Source organism: Leptonychotes weddellii, chromosome 15, assembly GCF_054177405.1.
Source record: "Leptonychotes weddellii isolate Sample4059 chromosome 15, ASM5417740v2, whole genome shotgun sequence".
NCBI classification, from domain to species: domain Eukaryota; kingdom Metazoa; phylum Chordata; class Mammalia; order Carnivora; family Phocidae; genus Leptonychotes; species Leptonychotes weddellii.
In genome coordinates, this window is record NC_138383.1 from 27,264,307 (window position 1) to 27,286,197 (window position 21,891).

At 52.1% G+C, this 21,891-nt stretch overlaps 1 protein-coding gene across 6 annotated transcripts in view; it reads left to right on the forward strand.

Moving 5' to 3' along the window:
• MSI2 (musashi RNA binding protein 2) overlaps positions 1 to 21,891 on the forward strand; it is a 387,828-nt gene that overhangs the window by 307,483 nt on the left and 58,454 nt on the right. For all 6 annotated transcript variants that reach the window (XM_081805262.1, XM_081805261.1, XM_081805264.1 and 3 more), the window contains exons 8-9: positions 2,736 to 2,818; positions 19,363 to 19,477. In XM_081805262.1, coding sequence (XP_081661388.1) covers positions 2,736 to 2,818; positions 19,363 to 19,477 — 198 coding nt within the window. The remainder of the gene's footprint in view (positions 1 to 2,735; positions 2,819 to 19,362; positions 19,478 to 21,891) is intronic.

Sequence of the window (21,891 nt, forward strand, 5' to 3'; positions counted from 1 at the left end):
TAAAGATCAGAGCAGAAATCAATGAAATAGAAACCAAAAGAACAGTAGAACAGATCAACGAAACTAGGAGCTGGTTCTTTGAAAGAATTAATAAGATTGATAAACCCCTGGCCAGACTTATCAAAAAGAAAAGAGAAAGGACCCAAATAAATAAAATCATGAATGAAAGAGGAGAGATCACAACCAACACCAAAGAAATACAAACAATTATAAGAACATATGAGCAACTCTATGCCAGCAAATTAGATAACCTGGAAGAAATGGATGCATTCCTAGAGGTGTATCAACTACCAAAACTGAACCAGGAAGAAATAGAAAACCTGAACAGACCTATAACCACTAAGGAAATTGAAGCAGTCATCAGAAATCTCCCAACAAACAAAAGCCCAGGGCCAGATGGCTTCCCAGGGGAATTCTACAAAACATTTCAAGAAGAATTAATACCTGTTCTTCTGAAACTGTTCCAAAAAATAGAAATGGAAGGAAAACTTCCAAAAACTCGTTTTATGAGGCCACCATTACCTTGATCCCAAAACCAGACAAAGACCTCATCTTAATCCCTTCTTGAGGGGCCCCTAGGATCTGGGCTCTAGGACGGTGGGCAGAAGGGAGGCGGTTAACCAAAGTGATCCCCTGTGTGCTGATGGGGTGCCTGCTTGGGTGAGAGGCTTACCTGATGGTTTTCACACTCCTTTGAAGAGGGCATAGGGAGCCAGCACGCCAAGGCCCAAAGAGAAACGTTGTGGAGACAGCCTCTGGGTGTGGCTCTCCTATAACTCTGCACATAGTCGATGGCCCCAAGGGCCAAAGAGGACGAGATGCCCAGACAGAGGAAACCTGGGGGATGGCGTTGTTGGGCCCCCTATTTGGTGTGTGGTAATAAAGCACATATCCTAATGAAGACCGTGGCTGCCATTTGTGTGCTGGTCCCAGCCCTCTGTTTTGCTGGAAATTGTTTGAGAGTAGCAAGTGGCCATTTCCATTCCTCTCCCTAGGAATGTTCTAGACCCTGCAGGAGCAATGATGGAGGAGCTCAGGGTATCAGCTGCCTGTTCTCTGATGTTCCTCAGAGACGGTGGTGGGAAAGCCAGAAGGGAGATACACGGAAGGGACTGGAGAGATTCTCTCTCCACCCTGGGTTTCCAGGACCCAAACTTGACAACAGAAGCACGAAGAGGAAACACCTGTATTTTTTTTTTTTTACTTATTGACGGGAAAGGCTATCCTAATACAAAGTAGCCATTCTGATTTTCGTGTTCCTGTTGGGCCCAGGTTTGCGTGGGGCCAGGTTCATGTCTTTGGGGACAGTAGCATCTTGGTCAATTTGAGCTGCTATTACAAAGGACAGACTGGGAGCCTTATCAACAACAGGAATGTATTTCTCACCATTCTGGAGGCTGGAAGTCCAAGGTCAGGGTGCCGGTATGGTCGGGGTTTCGGTGAAGGCCCCCTTCCCATGTAGAATGGTTTCCATTGTGTCCTCACACAGCAGAAAGCAGAGAGAGAAAGCTCACTCTCTCTGTTGTCTTTCCTGAGGGCACTAATCCCAGGCAAGAGGCCGCCACCCCCATGACCTACTCGCCTCCCCAAGGCCGCACCTCCTGACACCATCACATTGGGTTAGGATTTCAACATATGAATGGGGGGTGGAACACAACCTTTAGTTCATAGCAGGGAGCCTTGCAAATCCCGATTGGGGCTGCAACCTGAGGGGTGGTCAGTCTCACCACCGTAATCCACAGGTGCAAAGCTCGAGGCACAGAGTGGGGAAGGGGCTTCCCAGGATGCCACATAAGTTCATCAGTGCAGAGTCCGGTCTGCTGTCTCCCCATCGGGCTATCTGCACCTGCTGCATGTGTGTTCCCTGATGGTGTTCGTGCGGTCCTGTGAGCGGGTCTCTGTGTTAAAGCAGTGCTTACTGAGTGGGGTCACAGATGGGGCAGCGTCCTGGAACCCCGCCCCAGGCGGGAGGAGAAGAAAGCGAGGGGCGGGAGGGTAGTGAGAGCAACTCAGGATGCTGAGCAGCGGTTGCCTGCCACAATTCTTCAGTACAGCTTGTCTAGCAAAGTCGGTCTCCAGCCGAGTAAATACAGTGGATGGCTGACGGGCTGACAGCAGGCATCAAACAGTCTTAAACTGCCCCAGATCCGCAGCGCTTTGGAAGCAGCGGTAGAAAAAGGAAGCCTGCGTAGAACAGAGGCCTGAAACTTTTAATAGTTTCTTCCAGGCCTCAGGATGTCCTGATGAGGTATTAGAGGAAGTAATTCAGGAAGAAAAGGACAAATAACCGCCTCCGTCTGGAGGCCGACCCCGAGGGCTGGCCATTCCAGCGCGGAAAGGGCACGCGTGGCCCTGCGGTGATCCCCGCCGCCACTCAGGGTGGCCTGCCCGCCTGCCTCTGTGCAGAGAGCCGCGGGGCTCTGACCCTTGTAAATAACAGACAAGTAAATTTCTTGTTTGCTTCGGGGCAGATGTAAGCCACACAGCGCCCACTGCATGTGGGTGAAATCATTAACTTTTCCTCACTGTCGGAAGGGTGCTTGGTACAAATTAGAAATCATTGCCTCAACCTGGAGGCCCTTCCCGGGGATCCAGCCCCCTACCCTCAGATCAGGAGCCTGTCACTGCTGCAGGACATCAAAGAAAAACATGTGGGCAGCCAGAACTGAACTCACCACCCCCTCTGTTTTTTGTTTTTTTGTTTTTTTGTTTTTTTGTTTTCCTTTTTCCTGTAGGGTTTGGCTTTGTCACGTTTGAGAATGAAGATGTTGTGGAGAAAGTCTGTGAGATTCATTTCCATGAAATCAATAATAAAATGGTAAGTTTGTAGGGGTCGCGCTGCGGTGCATGCAATGCCCCCCCTCCCCTTGGTGTGCACAGCTTTGTCTTACAGACTTCCAAAGCCCGCGTCAGCACGCGAGAGGCTGGGCAGGGTGGGCACCGGGACGAGACTCTAAGGGTTCGGTCCCATGGACGGCAAGTGTTGACAGACTCTCAGGGAAGGGCTGAGTCATAAATATCCTCAGCTTCGCAGGCCACGCAGCTGACGATCACGGCCTCTCAGAGCCGCGGCGGAAGCGTGCGCAGACAATCCTGTGCAAATACGGCTGTGGTTCCGTAAAGCTGTGTGGATGGACGCTGACGCTGAAATCTCATGTAATTCTCATGTCGCAAAATATTTATTTATCTATTTATATTTTTACCATTTGAAAGTACAAAAACCATTCTTGACTCTTGGGCTGTACATGTACATAAGCCAGCAGGGGAACCACATTTGGCCTGGGTGTTATAATTCGCTGACCTGCGGCTTAGGACATGAGTTGGCTGTTTGGTTTGGCTTTTTGAGGAATATCTCCTAGGTAGGAAGTTTACCACCCAAATTCGTTCTGCATTTGGGCCCTGCTGGGTAATTAACATTCTCCCCTTCCAATCAACTAGCTGGTTTTACCCGCATGAGCACCCTCTTCCATCCCCCCATTTGGCTCTTGAAAGCTCCTTTTTCTGGGAAGACCCCCACAACAGGGAGGAGGTTGGATCATTGCAAGCTGAGGGAGCCAGGTAGGCTTTCCAGAGAAGTGGCCACCAGAGGGCGCCATACCATGAACACAGCGTGCACATTGGCTTGCTGGAGGTCTCCAACTCCTTCAAATTGAGTCGGTGGGGGAGAAACCCCTTCCTTGTTGGTTCCAGAAATATCGGAGCTCAGCAGGTGTTTCGGGAGCCATCAGCAGGCCCTTTGGGGCCAAAATATTTGGCCAGCAGAGCCTCCAGCCCCATGAGAAAGGGAGGGCAAATTTGTGTTTCAATTGTAGCTGTTAACTTTGGTATTTTCTCCCTTTAGTCAAAACATTCCCAGCTTCTGAAACATGCGTTCATATGTGCATTGTATATTGGTTTGATACGTGTTCACTGACTTTAAATTCAATAACAGAGCTTTTAGTGGGGATAAGATCAAAGCAGTCTGCTTAGCATGTGGTGCTACAGGCCTGATTCAATATTTGACTTGCTAATTTTTTCCCAGGGCACTAAAATAATATTGTTCATATTGTTCCTAGCCATCATATGCATCTGAAATGAAAATGCTGTTTCTTTGCATACTGTAGGTTGGAGGTGTCAGCTCAGGCATTAAAATGGTACCAGGGAGATAAGTGTGTAGGAATAACACAGGACCCCTTCATCGGCATTCTCTGCACTGTCCACCGTCCCCTTCCCCGCCCCCCAACTCAGTGCCTTCCAGTTGGTACTTCTCTCTTTTGGTAGATTGCTACTTGCTATTTTTAAAACTAGGGAGACAGGGGGCTTAAAAGGAAACATAAGCACAGTGCCTGGAGGCCTTGTTTCTCCTAGCCAGGCATGCTGCTGACAGGCTCCACTGAGGGCTGCCCGGGCATCGGAGAGTGAAAGAGGCCTCTGAGAGCACCGGCAGACACCATTCCCGTCCTGCCAGGACTTAACGGTTCATCAGGAAGTCCCAGTGCAGACGGGCGAGAGACTGTGCTGTGTGCGGCCTCGAATCCATACGTGCAGCCCTTCGCTACAGACTGGCTTTGACACAAGCCTTAAGCACAAGTGACAAAGAGCTTTATTCTCCTCGGTGGTCCAGTGGGGAAACTGAGGCCCAGGGGAATCTGCCCCAGGGCTCCCCAGGCAGTAAAGGAACCTAGGTCTTGAGCTTCCTGGCTCATCCGATGAACAACACAGACCATTGTTTTGAGCTTGGGGGCTGCAAGGGTGAATCCCCAGATGACATAGGGGGACCATCAGAAGGTAGAGTTTCAGCCCCAGAAAGATGATAACCCATGGATGGGCTGGCTTGAAGCCAGAGAGGTTTGTGGCCATGGTCCCCAGTCATTTCACAGTTGTCACCTTCTTTTCCGCCAGCTGGAGGCTGACAGGGGCACGTGCAGGTAACTGTGTTCATAGTGGCAGGGTTTCTGATTTCTTTTGAATCGGGGGCTGGTACTTGTTCTTTAAGGGTATAGCAACAGTGGAAGTAGACAAGAGGAAGGGGTGAGCGCGGAGTGGTGAGGATCACACACAGGCTTTGGAGGTGTCCCTGCATGTGCTCTGCCCTGACCCACCAGTCACCAGCTCTGAAGGGGAAATTCCAGGTACTGGAAGAGGTCATTGGAAGGTCACCAGGCCTCACCAAGCTCCAGGATAACGGGGCCCGTGGTGACCACCTGGTGGGGCCCCTGGGCCTCGGGGGGAGGTACCAGCAGCAAAGGCCAAGCACCTTGATAACCATGAGCTTGACCGTGAGCTCTTGCCATCGGCCGTGTTGTCGTCACAGAAAGGGCCTCTCCAGCACGCCGTCCTCCTCTGAAGAAGTCGGAATTGCTGAGGATTCTGTGATACTGGTTTCAACTTCTGAGGCCCACAGAAAAGGAAATGGATTTAAACTGTGCTATGGACAGAATTCAAATGAAGGATTGGAAAGACTCTGAGAACGCAGAGACTGCCAAGCAGAAACCCGGACGGTTGTTAGAAGGTCTGGGGGAGTGTTTTGTAAACTGGACTGCTTGTGAAGCTGTAAAGACCCGTCTCCTGGAAGCTTGGCAGTCTTGCGAATTCTGCAGGGACAGATTACTGTGCTGCCCCTGAATGTGCCTGGAGCGACCATTTTCTCGTATTCACAGATAAGAAAGGTCTGGCCCCCGATGAGTCACGAAGATAGGACTTGAATCCAAATCTTCTCCGTCTTAATCCAGTACTCCTCTGGCTGGCATTGAGTGGGCCCTGGGTAAATAATTGTGGAATGAATAAAGGATTACATGAGGGACCATGTGACAGAGAGGTGCATCATAATTCCCAAAGCCATTTCCCATCTAATTTGGTTGGTGAATCTCTTGGGCATTTAAAAAAAAAAAAAAGGGCCCTTCCCCAGCATCCAAGAGAGCCCGCAGCAGACACCAGCCCTTCTGCCTGCCGGGGCTCCGGGTAGCTGCCCTCAGGAAACTGGAATCACCACAGCCCTGCCCCCATTCCCATACAGACCCTCCCTTAAGGAGGTCACCTCCATGGTGATGGTGGCGGCAGGGGGGAGGGCCACAAAAGACCCCCCTGGCACCCTCCTACAGAGATCCCACGAATAGCTCACATTTTTTAGTGCCAACTACATACTCTGCTGAGAGCTCGCTATATGCATCTCTTTCTTCTATCACACACACTCTGATATAGGTACTGATTATTGTCCCCCATTTTACTGATAAGCAAGTGAGGCAGAGAGAACTTAAGCAATTTGCCCAGGGCCAAACATTCAGCAATGGGCAGCACCAGAGCTCACATTTGTACCCAGGAAGCCAGCACCCCTTCGAGGCTGGAAGGGACTTGAAAGGTCATGTCGCTGGGCCACAGCCTTCCAAGACCGCTGACCGCCCCCCTCCCCCAGTCGGCCGTGTCGTGGCCCATGGGGCTCCCATGTTCTCCTAAGAGAAGAGCAGAGAAGATGGGCTCACTCGGGGCCAGATTCCCGGCTGGGGCAAAGGGCCAAGCTTGGGCAGAAGGGGTCCCCGTCGGCCATGACAGATTCCCTGGCCTCTCCCCCAGAGGCAGGTGAGCCACAGGTAAGGGGGGCAGCTGGCCGCCACCTGAGCTCGGGGCCCAAGCCGGGAGAGCCAGGACTCAGCCCCTTCCCCCATCTTGGTGCGGGTCATTGTGAGGCGCAAACGGGGCTCCTTATTAATAAACACACAGAAATGCAGCTGCAGAGCCATCTGGGGACTCTCCAGAGAGGGCCTCCTCTCTGGCCACTCTGCGAGCCCCAGCGCAGGCCCCTGATTGAAGCAGCCCCCCCCCCCCCCAGCAGCAGGGATGCGGGCTTGATGAGCCGCCAGCTGGCACAGCCTCCCGCCAGCTCGCAGCCCCGGGGAGGGAGGCGGGAGTGACACCGACCTGCTCCGGGCCTCCAATGAGGCCTGGTTTCGTCCCCACCTCAGATGGAGTTGGGGAGAGCCTCGCTGGTGGAGAATGTGGGGTGCGGCCTGAGGGGTGCCCGAACAGGGGCACCTCCTCTGACCCCTGACTCAACAGTAGGACGTTGGCCTTCACGTGCACGTGGTCATCGCCCCGTTTTACAGAGCGGGCTCTCGAGCTCAGAGCAGTGAAGGGACTTCCACAGTCCACGGTTCTAAGTGGCAGAGCTGGGATTTGAACCGGTGGTGTTCTGGCTCCAACCCAGTGTTCTTCCCACTCTACCCTGCTGCCACCTTAGGCAAAACCTCACTAACTGAAAAACCTGGGTTGGTGTGACTGATGAAGATAGAGTTTTTATTTGCTTTGTACAAGGATTTCTATAAGACTCCTTTAAATAGTCCTTTTCCTTGTTCCATTGAGGTGATCTGATTTTTGAAATTTGCTGAGCATTTTGCAAGCTCGTTAGGAATGCAGAGTCTCGGGCCCCACCCCCAGAGCTAGTGAATCAGAATCTGCATTTTGACAAGTCTCTAGTGATGCCTGTGCACATTTAAAGTCTGGGAAGCCCCAGGCAAGGATCGCTGCTAATGAGAGATGGTGTGGGAGTTGTGGGTCGGTCATAAATCGTCAAGTATCGAAGGAAGGGACCCGGAGTGAGGGCTGAGGCCCCAGGAGCATGGAGCTGGATGAGCCAGCCTGGCATGGGGTCCCCAGGCCGGTCTGCTGCTCTCAGCCCCAGCCCACACGCCCTTTGTGTGCATGGCACCAGGCCTCCCCCGCTGCACCCCACCATAGCAAGCTGTCCGTGCCAGGGACCACCCCCCACCACACCCCCGGTGCTGGCATGCCCTCCCCCTCTGACAAGGGTCTCAGATTAAAGATGTTTGAGGCACATCCACTGGGGTGTTGAGCTGGATCCTCCAAGTAACATGCTTATGTGCTTGTCCCCAGAACAGGAGCTCCTGGGTCATTTAGAGGCACTCAGGGCTTTAGATCATGTGGACCTGAGCCTAAATCCCATATCCATCACTGGTTGTCCTGTGCCCAGGTGAATACCCCACCTGTCTGCTCCTGTTTCCTCCTCTGAGATGGGAAGGATGGTGGCCACTGTCCTTTGAAGCTTATTGAAGGCCCTGGTTTGGTTCTTGTCCCTGGGAGCTCTTGGACTGCTCTGGTGTAAGGTCTATAATCTGGTAGCCTTGAAGGAATCACCCTCCTGAAAACCCCCTTGGTACCCGCAAGTTTCTTCCATTTGGCCTAAACCAAGGGCCCAAAAACTCTGTAAAGGGCCAGACATAAATATTTTAGGCTTTCAGGGCCCTAGGTTTCTGTCACAACTACTCAACTCTGCCATCATAGAGCAAACCGTAGCCACTGATGGTAAGTAAGTGGGTGGACGCGGCTGTGTTCACATAAAACTTTATTTATAAAAACAAGCAGCAGCTGGATTTGCCTTGTGGGCCACAGTTTCAACTCCTGGCCTATACTGATGTAGCTCAGAGCAGGTGCAGTCTGCTTATCTCAAGGGGCCCAAGGAAAGGCTTTTAGGCAAGAGCTCACCCACGTCCACTACGGAGTCAGCACGTTACTAGCGTGAGGCAGAGAGGGTCAGCGGTGCCCCAAACAGATGCTGGAGTTTGCGGTAGTAGCCTGCAGGAAGTAGCAGCGCCTTCATTCTTAGGGGGACCCCAAGCACTGAGTGGGTGGGAGGTGAAGGAAGGGTCAGAACAGGGTGCTGTCAACCCGAGAGGCCTTCCCAGGAGAGAGTTCCCAAAGTCCCTTGCTGCCGAATGCTCCCTAGTATGTCTGTCTACTCATTGCTAGACTTTGTGACCTTGCGCAGGTTACTCATCACCTGTGCTTGGTTCCCCCTCGGTCAGACAGGTAAGGATGGCACCTCTCTCAGAGACTGCTGGGAGTTAGGACTTGGGACCAGGCTCTACCAGCCATAGCATGCTCTGTCAAGGCAATAGGCCTTTTTACTGTTACTGTTAGTCATCATCTCTGTCATTATTCCTAGGATCCTTTTACTGAACAAATGTGTAATCCTAGGGGAAGGGGGTCCTGGACAGACGACAAGTCAGTGAAATGCAGGGGTGCAGACCCGGGCAGGGAGGAGGGTGTGAGGTGCGTAATCACCATGCTCTGGCTGGGAGGTGGGCCGGAGGAGAGCAGGTGGGTGCACATCCTGCAGAACAGAGCAGAAGGGGCCCCGCTGACGGGATTTGCTAGGTCCCAGGGAGGCCAGCTCAGCCCTTCAGCTGAATCCTACATTGGGGAAGTTTCGAAAACCCCACTTCAAAAAGCAAAGCCTGGTGAGCTCTCAGGCTTGCTACCTTCAGCCCAGGGCACACCTGGGGGATTTGCCCCCAGAACAGGGGCTTTTGGGGGTGGCAGGGGCAGGAGGATGAGAGAGCAGGGGAGTCCTGGGTTGGCCTCTCGGGCTGTGGTGCTGGGCCAGATGGTCCACGGAGGCCCCAGCTAGGGTTGGCATGGGGTGCTGCCACCTGGCAGGGGTGCCCCAGGAGTGGGCACGCATCCCCTCCCTTGGGCCACTCCTCCGCAGCCCGGAGACTGACGACTAAGAGCTGATCGGGAACCAGCCCAAAAGTGGGGGGCAGGGGCTGGGTGATGTGGGTGGATTTAACTAGGCTTCTGTGTTCACCACCCTATTTGCAGCATCCTCCTTACTCGTAAGCTAATTTTAGCCATCCATTCTGCTTCTGTTACCATTTATAAAATGAGAATGTCAAATGCAATATTAAACAAGCAGGATGAAGGCAAAAAAGGAAATGCCAGAGAGGCACTTAATAAATGAACCCCGTGTTTACGAGCGAGAGGGAGGTCCTGCGCCCCCCACCCCTGCATCAGGCATGCACATGTTTGTGTACGGGCTGTGTTCCTGCGGGTGGAGGGATTGGCGTGCCGAGGGAGGAGGGCATGGGGAGGCTGGGTGTTGGGTGGTGAACGGTGCTCTTTAGGCAGAAGTAATTTGGCCGGCAGGGAGGTTGCCTGAGTTCTGGCTCCTTCACCCTTCATCTGTCCTCTGGGAAGGTCACTGCAGGGGGCCTGGGGAGGGCGGGGTCCTTCATTATCCTGGTGCCCAGCTCCTCCGGACTTTCCCACACGTGCTGCTCCCTACACACCGCCCACGGGGTGGGGGTCCACAGGGGGCATGGAGACCCCTGGAAGAATCTGCACCCCTTCTCTGGGGCCTGTTCTTCCTTTGACTCCACCCAGCAGCCCTGCCCAACTTCCCAGGCACCTGCAAGCTAATGCTCGGCTGCCCCCCCTTTTTTTTTTCTTTCTCTCTCTCTCTTTTAAATAGAGAAATTAGGTTGGGCTTGGTGCAGAGTCTCTGGCAAAGCCCACCCTCGGGTAAGCACCCAGCCTTGTGGCCGCGTTTGGGCACCTGCTGAAGGCAGAGGTTTCCTTTCACTTTGAAATGCCCTTGCAGGTTCCCAGAAATAGAGAGCAGCTGCTACTGCGACCATCAGCTTTTTCCCCAAATAGTGCAACCCGCAAAGCTCCTTTTGCGCACCTTGCTGATGAAAGCAGGAAGACGGGGCTCTCCCCGGCCGGGAGGTGGGGCGGTTGGGGGAAAATCGGTGGCAGCATGTCTAGAGTCTGCTGGGCTGGGTGGGGGTGGCAGCCCCCTTCTTCCTCTCTGCTCCCCAGGCTTTGGGACAGAAGCACAGATGCGAACCGGCTTTATCACCTTCAGGGATGCGCACCTAGGCTCCCGTGGCGAAGATTAAAGAGTGACCCAACCAACTTTATCCAGCGCGAGCGCTCACAGGATTAGCTGGTTGAATTTATTAGCGCAGTGCAGCCCTGGGGGGGCAGGCACCACTGTTAGTCTGTTTTACAGTTGAGAACATTGAGGCACAGAGAAGTCAGGCAGCTGGTGAGCGGAACAGAGATGTAGAGCAAGGAGCTGGTGGAAAGGACAGCCCCCACCCTGAGATCGAGGCAGAGTGGGAGCCTGCAGTCACGGGGCGCGTGCCTCAGAGGGTGTTGGGGACCAGCTCCTCTGCTCTCCTTGCTCAGACGCTGGGCCCCTCTGAGGGAGAGCCACATCCTGTTGAATTCATCTCTGCGTCCACACCTAGCCCCTGCCTGCTAACTAGGAGGTGCTGATTGTATTGGTTTAGAACCTCCTTCACTTTGTCATTGTTGATTTTAATGAATCAGAGGTAACAACAGATAAAATTAATTCTGGAACTAGGACTGAGGATGGCCTTGTGGAAGGAGTGGCATGTGAATCGGATAGAGGGCGGTGGGGAAGGGCTGTGAGGGCCGCACCTGCGTGGCCAGTGGCCCAGAGGTGGGGACAGGGGCTTTGAAGCAGGAGACCTAGGACTGAACCGTAGCTTGTCATTACCAGGCTGTGTGACCTTGCGCAAATCATTTCCTCGGAGCCTCCGTTTCCTTTCCTGTCGTAACTTCAGGGCTAATTAGGCCAAGGCAGAGGAAATGAGGAGTTGATTAATGAGGGTGTGGAGAACAGTGGGCATTCTCTGAGGACCTCTGTGCCAGGCCCTGGGCCTTACACATGTGATGTGTATACGTCACCGTGCATGCATACTGTACGTGAGCTAGCGTATGCGTGCACACACACGCACACACACCTGAGGGCGTCGTGGCCATGCCTGGCATAGGAGGAGCGCTCCATCAATAATTTGTTCCTTCCTCCCTACAGTAACCCTGCTGACCAGGGAGATAGCGTCAAGATTACATGTCCTGTGGGACTCTCGGTGCTTCTCACAAATGGGTCTGGGCCGTTTATAGCAAGCACGCGTCCTTGGAAGGTGGAGGTTTCTGCTGGTGGCCTTTGTCTGTCTAAGCTGGCGTTTCCATCTCGTTTACTCAGTAGCTGCTTCTGCCAGAGACCCCATGGGAGGCTCCGTATCTGTGGGGACCCTTTTGCAGTAGGAGCAAGACAAGTTATCCTGTACAAGTGGGTCCTCTGGCGCTTGGCCATAGGCTGGCCCCCGTCTACAAGGACGGCACCTGATGGAGAGGTCTGGGACGGGAGAGGCGAGGGGACGGGACACAGAACTCCTTCTGCTCACCTCCTGGTGCCCCCAGTGCCCAGCTGAGCGGCCTCCCTGAGGCCGCAGAGGCTGGAGGGCAGGTGCTGGCTGGGGGCGGCTATGGCAGGATGGTGAGGCACCCTCCCCTGCTGGAGTCCCAGGCCGGGTCTTCCCAGCGCGGCTGCCGGGATTTCTGCGTGTGAGTGCCGCCCCTCCCATGGCGGCGCCCCAGGCCTGGCCCTCCTCCAGCGACACACGCCTGCTGGTCGTGACTCCATCCTGCCTCTGGCCATGGACAAGTACCGCAGCTGGACGGAATGGGAACCCTGGACTGGATGTTAGAACCCAGAAGGGGCAACCCGACTCTGCAGGTTCCTCAGAGGGAGATGCCCAGCAGGTCCAACTCCAGCGTGAGCTCCACACTGAGGAGGACCGTGGTCCTGCCTTCCCTCCCCAGCCCTACCCCGCCTCTCCTCGCTGGGCTGTTTCTGTGCTTGTCACCTGCACCTTGCTACTCCATCAGCCTCCTTCTACAGCTCACTCAGCAGCTGGCGGGAGCAGGGCCAGCTTCCGGGATATGAGGCCCGTGTTCAGCAGAGCCCTTGCTGGGTTCGTGCTCTGCTGCCACCATCCCGGAACTCCTAGTAATGGCAGAATAAAGGGCCTCTCATCTTCATTTCATAGTGGCCTGCACGTTCTCGAGCACGTTCCATTGCTACCATGCTCTTGGGGCTGACTCCCGGTATGGTGCACAGGGCAGAACAGTAAGGACTCTGTTCTTCCCCCGAGTCGCTCGCCTTGTGTTTGTCTTCCTTGCTCTGTGGGTTCCTTGAGAGCAGGTCTCCTCTGAATCTTCGTTATGAACCTGTCAGAGCCCCAGGAAAGGTTCTGCCCTCCTAGCGTCTCCAGAAAGGCTTATGCCTGGCAGACAGGGCAAGAGAGAACAGTGGGCAGGAGGGAGAAAGGCGTAGCCACGGGAGAGCACGGCCGGTGTGCAGAGCCAGGTGTGGTTTCTGGGCTGTTGCTCAGTCCTTCTGTTTGACCAGAGAGAGCTGGGTAGCTGCCGGGCTCCAGGCAGGACCCCAAGTCTTTACACCAGAGTGGCGTCTCCCTGGAAAGTGCTTGGGGCCTATCGGCCAGAGGGGATGGACAGCTTGGGGCCTCAGAGCAGCAGTGTTGGCCTGGAATCCCTTGGAACCTGACTGGGGGGTGCGGGGGAGCTGCAGTTTGAGTCAGAGGAGAAGCTGATCTAGGGGCAAGACCAGGTCAGGCCTCTGTCTTTCAGGAAGCTCAACAAAAAGATGCAGCCCACGTGGACGCTCCCAGTCGCCCCCGCCCCGCACCCATCTGCCCGGGAGACCTGCCCTTTGTTCCCCTCCCTTCACCAGCCAGTCAGTCCGGGCTGGCCTCTCTGAACAGCAGTGAATTTTACCCTTTGAGATGGGCCCCTCTCCCCCTGGAGGAGTAAAATCATGTCTAACTTGACCAGTTTGGGCTGAGAAGTGACGCTGCAAACCCTGGCCTCCAGGCCACACAGAGTCGCCTTGTCCTGGGTGGTAAATCAAGGCCCTGGGCACCAGGCTTGGGTTTCCCCAGACTGAGGCTGGGGTGGTTTTCCTCCCGGCCCCGGGGCCATGTGCTGACTGGGGCTGTTTATGTAGAAACCAGGGAAAAACAAAACCCTTTTTCACTTCCCAGACCTTGGCACCGTCCTCAGACTTCCAACCTCTTCCAAAAGGTGCCCGGCAGGGAGCTGGCCTCAGCAAGGGCTGCAGGCCAGTTGGGTGAGGGCGGCCACTCAGAGTAGCTGCAGGGAAGCCGTCCCCACAGAAAGTCCCTGTGCCTTCTCCAAAAGCCAGTGCTAAGCACACACACACCCCTACCCTCAAGGAGAGGGTTCGGCGTGGGACTGGCTCCCCTAGCATGAGCCATGGGGGGCATCAGGCAGACCCGGCCTCAAACCCAGCCTTAGCACACATGACCTGGGCCTCAGCCACAGCTGAGGTGTCTGACATCCCTGGACCTCAGCTTCCTGTCCTGGAAGATGGATTTCTACCTCCAAAGGACATCATAGGGTCCACTGACACAAGGCTATAGATAAAAAGCATTGTATCTGTGTGTAAGAAAATGTTTAGGAAATGTGTACCATCGTGTATATACCGTACTCTCAGAAGTTTCAGGAAAAAACGTACATAGATACAGATAGGAATGTAGACATATAGAACTGTACTTTGTACTATCCTTGCAACTCTTCTGCAAGTGTGGAATCATTTCTACAGAAAGAGTTAGAAACAGACCTCCTTGCTGAGTTGCTTTCGACCGTGATGGGTGGGGGTGCCCCACCTCGACAAGCAGCCAGTACAGAGGGTCAGAAACCGCACGTGCCAGCCCACGTCAGGCCTCTGGTTCATCTTCTGGAGGAGCACACTGCTGCCCTAACTGTCCTGTCGTTAAAGAGGCTTCAGCTAGATCATTCTTATTCCATAACTGCAGGCTACAGGGAGCCACCCCCTCTCCTCCAGGGCCAGTGTGCCAAGTAGAGCAGCATATTTGAAGACAGAAAAATGAAAGCAAATCCCACCTACCTTTGGGGGGTTTGGCGCATCCTTGGCATTCGGCCCCTGGTGCAGGGTTGGCTTGTGGCTTTGCTAGCCGTGACACTTGAAATGGAGACTTCGTCTTCCTAATGTGAGCAGTTAGTCAGTCCCAGGTGGCCTCTGAGGATCCAGATGGAAGTTCCTATGAAATCTCTTGGTCCTCCAACCACACTGCTTTTTCCAGTTGCCATTGGAAGCCGTAGCCTTTGTGAGAAGCTGCTGAGGTGGGGGCTGAGCCATTGATGGAGGAGATTCAAGGACCAAGACTTGGAGATGTTCCTTCCTCAAAATCTGCCACCACCCAGGACTGCCCTAGAGAAAGCACTTTGGGTGTGGGTGGTGCAGGGCGTTTACAGTAAATGGGGTTCTGTGGGGGCAGAGCTGAAACAGCTAGAGCAAGAGGCCTGGCCACCCAGAGGCCCACTGCTTCTGTTGACTATGGGAAGCCAGGCAAGCCTCTCCAGGGCTGCCCCCGTAGGGAGCTCCCAGGCCTGGGACCCCATGCTAGAAGCAGGCCTCAGTGCCTGCCAGCCCAAGAACCCGGCCAGCCAGACGCCACGGGCCTCCCAGGAGGAGGGCCTCCCACTGTCCTGTTGGCTCGCCGCTCTTCATCGATCTCGTGGGGTAGCTGGTGTCCGAGGCCAGCCCCGGCGCGCTCCGCCTCCTGGCATGCACACCCTGTGTGGTCCCTTCCCACAGCAAGTCTAGGCTGACCCAGCGTAAGCAGCAGAACGTGATGGAAATGGCAGTGTGACCCTCGAGCCTAGGTGATGAGAAGCCTTGCAGCCTCTGCCTTGGTCTCATGGGATTCTCATGCAAGGACAGCCCCTCTTGGGACTCAGCCACCATGGTGTCCAGGGAGGGAGTGCTACATGGAGAAGCCAAGAAGGCGGCGCCTCCCCGTGGACGATCCCTGCCGACCGGCCTCAACTGCCCACTGTGTGGGAGAAGGCACTCGAACCTCCAGCTGATCTGGGCTTTGTCTGGCTCCAGCTCCAGCCCCAGGTACCATCTGAGCACAACTACAGGAGAGACTGCAAGCAAGAGCCCTGCCGGGCCCAGGCAGCTCCCAGAAGCACGGGGAAGGATGGTCCATTGTTGCTCGGGGCCACAAAGTTTGGAAGTAGCCTGGTACACAGCAGTAGATACGTGGCATGTCGTGTGTGGCCACATGACCTGAGTGTGTGACTGGAGCCGGCAGATTTAGGCTGGTTTTCCCCCTTTGGGTTCTGACTGTAACTGCTCGGTTCTCTAGTTTGCCAGGGGGCCCAGTGGGAGGATAGTGGGGGTGCGGGGGTGACCCAAATGTGGTCTAACTCAAGAGGCTCCAGAGCCTGGCAGGCCCAGAAATGACAGGGGACAGATTGACGTGAGTACTTGCCGTCATGTTAGGAGAACAAGACAGAACCTGTTCCTTTCAACAGAATGAGAGCTCTCAAGGTGGAGGCTGGCCTTACTTATGTCTGCATCCCCCACAGCCTAGCCCTTGCTGGGCACGTGGAGTCCCTCAGCTTTGTTGGGTTAAGAAGACTGGGTCTCCACGACCCTGATGAGCATGTGCGTCAGTCCATGCTCTGTACGGGATGTCATAAGGAACCAGGGAAGTAGGGGCAAACCCTGATCCCTGTCCTGAGAACTCACAGTCTGATGGGAGGGGAGGCTTCTGCCAGTCGTGGTGGGGGTGGGGAGGGGGGAGTAGTTTTCACGCTCAGGAAGCCCCTGACCCCCTGCAAGGACTCAGGATAGGAGCAGAGATTAGCTCTTCCTCTTTCCCCTTTTGTGTGTTTTCAAAGGAGCTGGGGGCTGGGTGGGCAGGCCTCTTGGTTCTGAGAGATCTTTCGAGAAGCCTTCAGTGCAGGCCAGGCCAGGGCTCCCTGGTGCGGTGGCTACCTTTCCCCGTCACTCAAGTGCCCAGGACGTGGGGATCCCCCCCAAGAGTGCGTGTGCCACAGCCCCTGGCCTCGGGGAGCACTCACAGTTGACACAGCGGGCAGGTGACAGAACCCGCGCAGTGGGTGCTGCCCAAAACAGCACCAGTGAAGACAGAGCAGAATTAAACGGAGCTGCTAGCCCTATTCAGTGAGAGGAAGAGTAGGTGGGTTTGTTTAAAATACTCCCATTACAGTCAGTTAACCTTTATGTTCCCTAAATGAAAACTGTATAAACCTGAAATTTTCGTTGATCAGGTTGCCTAGGAACAGGCGGCAGGTTTTCATAAGACAATGCAATAGATTGTCAGCGATAGGGCCATTAGGAAGTGAGCTGGTTAGCGGTATTATTCCAGATCCCGGTGTTGGCATCAGGTAATGATCTGTCTGCCTCCGCAGAGCTCACCCATCTTCCCAGGCTCAGACAGGCTCCTGCAAATGAGCTTTCCCAGCCTGCTTCTGAGTCCCAGGGATAGCATCTAGGAGCAAACTGTCACCCCCGGCCTGGGAGAGAAATCTGAAAGAGCCAATTCTCATGAATTTCTTTCTTTTTAATCACCTTTCCCTACTACTGTTTGCAGCAGTAATACTCAGAGCAGAAAATTTGGCAAACACCAGTAACAAAATGCACCATGGAAATGAAAGAACAAAGTCACTCTAAAGCGACTTTGGTATGTCTTTTTAATATTTTTCCCCTGTTTGGTATGCATATACACTTATTTTTCCACAGAGTCACTGTAATTTGCTTTTCTCACCCTTACATTTAAGGTGACCAACCACCCTGGTTTGCCCAGGACTGAGGGTTTCCCAATACCATTGCATCTTATTATCAGCATGCTTTTCTGAAGCTTCACAGCTTTCAGTAAGCCTGGGTGAACCAAACCTGGCTAACTAACTCCCTGTTCTTGGACACTTAGGATATTTCCTTTAAAAAAAAAAAAAAATCGTAATTAACGTTTGTCACCACAGTAGCCTTATCCATATGTCCGTGCAGGATAAACTCCTGCAAGTAGCATTATTAGGTCAAATGATGTATACTTGGATGGCTTTTGAAAGTTTTTGGGTTGCCCTCCCAAAAAATATGCACAAACTCCCACCCATCCTCCCCGTACTCTCAGAGATTCTGACATCAAGGAATCCTGTCGTCGTGGTCAATCTGATAGGTGACAGTATGTCTCGTTTGAGGATGTCATACATGACGTGTGATACAAAAGATACGTGTCATTATTAGTCATTTGTGAATTGCTTGTTCATGTCCTTCACCCATTTTCACTTCAGTATGCTCGTCTCTTTCTTTTATAACCTATAAAAACTTTGTATTACGCTTATCAGGCATGAACTTTGAGCCGTTCTGTCCATGTTTTTAAAGCATGTGTGGTTCTTTAAAGAGCAAGTAACACCTGCTACCTGGTGTCTCTGAAGGAAGAGTAGTTAATGTTTTAGGTAGTTAAAGCTTCCCTCAAGCCTTAAGCTCTAAGCCCCAACACGGGGCCTGAACTCACGACCCTGAGATCAAGACCTGAGCTGAGATCAAAAGTCGGCTGCTTAACCGACTGAGCCACCTGGGTGCCCCTAACATATTTTTTTTAATTGAAGATTTGGGATGAGAAGATTTGAGAGGTATCCATGTCTCCAAAATGGATAGCCCATGTAGGTCCCTTTAAAACAAAGTATAAGGCACACAATTTAACTTCTTCCTATCTCAGATACCCTGGGAATAATAGTAATTTTCCATGTGATAGTGAGACCCTCGGCAGTGGTTGAGCTACGTGGAGTTTTGACTCCTAAACCACATGGCCCCTTTTTAAATACGGGGACCTCATTCTTGCCCTTCCCACCCCACTATCTGACTGTCATGCTGATACTTTTTGCAACCCTAAGCACTCCTGCCCTGCCCCACGGCATCCTATCTCCATCAGTGATGGGGCGGATTACCAGCCAACGCTATGTTAGGTTTATCTGTAAACTAAAAGCAAGTAAGCACCGAGCAGGGGTGTGAGACACATGCTCCTAAGAACGGTGTAGGCACTGTCGAGGGCAACAGTTTTACTTCTTTCCTGGAGCTTGTATTACCTATCATTAAGGCTGGGAAGTAAGTGACTTATGGGTTGTGTGAGCAGAATAGGATTAAGAAATTTAGGAGGCAGAAGGGAAACAGGAAAGATTAGCAACCACTCGAAGACGTAGCTGCAGAACGAGAAACCGGTAATCCAGATGGACAGAAGCAGTGTTTAATGTTATTAGTTCTCCCGGGAGCCTGCTGGGGCGGCTTTTCTGGAGACCGTGGCATCGCCGAGCTAGAGATTTGAAAACTCTGGCTTCCAGGCCTGCGCCTGCTGGGCTGTGGCTTACAGCACATTACACACGCCTTCTGACGTTCAGTTTTGTCATCTGTGAAATGGAGCTAAAGCTAACTGGCCTGTCTGTTTAATAAGAAATGGAATCAGGTGGCCTGATGTGAAGAGTCAGGGGCGCAAAGGCATTTGTAAACCTGTAAGGGACCAAACGAGCAGGAGGGATTATTACTACTGCTGTTATTTTTCTTCACAGACACACCCGGTAGCCCCATCTGCCTCCTCACCTCCCAGGCCTTCTGCGCACGCTCCAGTCTGAGCTTCCGACCCAAGCACGTGTGTCTTCAGCCCACGTCCTTGTCACCCCTCCAAACCCAATTTCATCCTTGTCGGTTTTTCCAGAGCAGGATTTGCAACAAATGGCGTGTTTTCTTAAATATTTGTTTTGCAGGCCATTTGCTTGGCATGGCTATATTTACAGTGAATAAGGAGCAAGGCTAAAAATACCTTCGCGGGTAACCAGATCAGTTCTGCATTTGACATTTACGTGGCATTCATTTGCATCTCATTTGTTCGCCTTTCTGTTGAACAGGTAGAATGTAAGAAAGCTCAGCCTAAGGAAGTCATGTTCCCACCGGGGACAAGAGGCCGGGCCCGGGGACTGCCTTACACCATGGACGCGTTCATGCTTGGCATGGGAATGCTAGGTGAGTCCGGGTGGGACCCTGGGGACACTGCAGAGCTACCATGCACTGGGGGCTACGGAGGCTTAGACACCCAACTGGGTCACCTACCAGTTGGGCAAACTGCCTTTCTGAGTCTCAGATGATAAGCCCCTTTGCAAGGTAGTTGTGACCATTACAAAGATAGATAGATAGATAGATAGATAGATAGATAGATAGATAGATAGATAGAGAATCATCTTGTCCCATGCCTGGCTCATAGGGGTACTTGATATTATTTTATCTCCTCTCCACTCCCTTCTTTGGAAGGAGAAAAAGGCAGCCCTCTGCCTCACACCTCTCTACTGGCAGGGTGTTCTGAAAAACCTGAGGACTCCTGACTAGCTTCACCCTTGTGGGCTGAGGCTCCATTTTCTAAAACTTGGGAGAGGAGAGGAAGTGAAGAGGGTGGGCTATAATCCTGTCTATTTAAATGATTAACATTTTTCTCTCGGGATATCAGAATTTGCATTTAAATGGATGTTTTAAATGGCCTGTTTTACTCTTTATTTGCCAAAAAAAAAAAAAAATGATGATGAAAGACAAAGTGTGTTTTGTTCTGACGAAAAATGATCTCTCCTGGCTTTTAGAGAAATTAAGTTGCATATTATGCCCCTTCCTTAAAGGTATCTCTGTCCGTCCCACGTAGATAATTGAAAATCTTGCCACTGAAATGGCATGAAAAATGGAGAAAGCAGAGAAGAGGCGTAATGGTGTGGGTCGCAACAATAATTAGAAATTTCAAGGCGAGAGAGCGGTATTTTAGTGCGAGTTATTGTGTGTCGGGAAAATACTAATTAAATGGGATAAATGGTAGTTAATGGTAAAATTCCATTCAGGCACATGATCTGTCTGGTTTTAATGGATTTTCATTCGGTTTGGCGATGAGTCCCCCTTCTATATTGTTTGATCAGCTCTTTATGTATTTTCAGATTCACAGTTCTTTAAATCATTCCTGGCTCCATTTGAAATGTATGAAACTTTTCTTGGTGTTACACATTCTTAAAAAGAATTGTATCTATTTTGTCTGAGGAAATAACAAGGGCCAGTAAAGTTAGTTTGAGGAACTTTGAGAAATGGAAAGAGATGCCACGAGAATCCTAAAAGTAGCAGAAATATTACTTCTTCTCGAATTAATGTTTTAGGTTTAATTGAGTTTCATTGGAAATTCCTATTTACTTCTTTAAGCATTGGCCAAATGATTCTAACCCTGATCTGGAAGCAGAAACACATGAGAATAGATAAGAAAATGTTTTCAAAAGAGAAAGGAGAAAAGACTAGTTTGACCAGATAGCAGAACACGGCACAAAGCTACAGTAATGAAATAGTGTGGTATATAGGAATGCACCTGTTGAGAGAAAAAGTGGAAGCACCTAAACTAAACGTATTTCTGTGTAAGAGTATAATTATTATAAAGAAGTTACTTTTAAAAATCAGTGGGAGGGTGTCCGACTCTTAATTTCGGCTTAGGTCATGATCTCAGGGTCGTGAGATCGAGCCCTGCGTCGGGCTCTGCACTGAGCGTGGAGCCTGCTTGAGATTCTCTCTCTCCCTCTCCCCCTCCCCCCACCCCTGCTCATGCTCTCTCTAATAAAATAAAATAAATAAAAATCAGTGGGAATTATCTCCTGATTGACTATGAGACACTTGTCTACCCCTTGCTTCAAAAGTAATTTGTATGTGGTCTTTACCATACAGTGTATACCAAGAGAAGTTCCAAATTAATTAATAGTTGTAAATTCTAAAATCAAATCTTAAAAGAGTTGCCTCCTGCTGGTTTTTGGAGTCTTGAATTTTAAACGGTGAGTATGAAGGCCCTGGGGCATAAAATGGGAACCTTCTTAGGATCAGATCTTCAGGAAGTGCCGCTGCCTTTCGGAGTCTAACTTGATGCCCTTAGCAGGCTGGGAGGAATGACCTGTTTTCTTCAGGGGGAAGCAGAGGTATACAGCGAAGCCAGCTCATTCATGTCAGTTGCCAGAGAGCAAAGGTGCAGCAGTTCTGTTTGCCCCAGACTGCAAGCAAGGGCCGGGGGCCCACATCTCTACAGACACCCAAGCTCAGATCCCTGAACAGAGGGCACCCAGTGGTTTCATAATGGGAGCCAAGGCAGGGAGGCTTTGTTGAATGCAGGAGGTGCTCACCAGCAGTCGGCTTTGAGCACCTGCTGTGTGCGTGCCCTGCCCTGGGCTGGCACGGGGAGACAGCGCTTGACAAGGCAGATGTGGTCCCTGCCCTCTGGAGCTTGCGGTCTGGTGAGTGTGACAACAGCTAACAGTTAATCCTACAGCTAGCTAGTTAGTCATAATAGAGTTTGGGGGTGCTTTAAGAGCACATCATGAAGAGTGGAAATTAGACTGAGGAATCAGGGAATACCTCCCTGCGGAGGTGACCTGTTC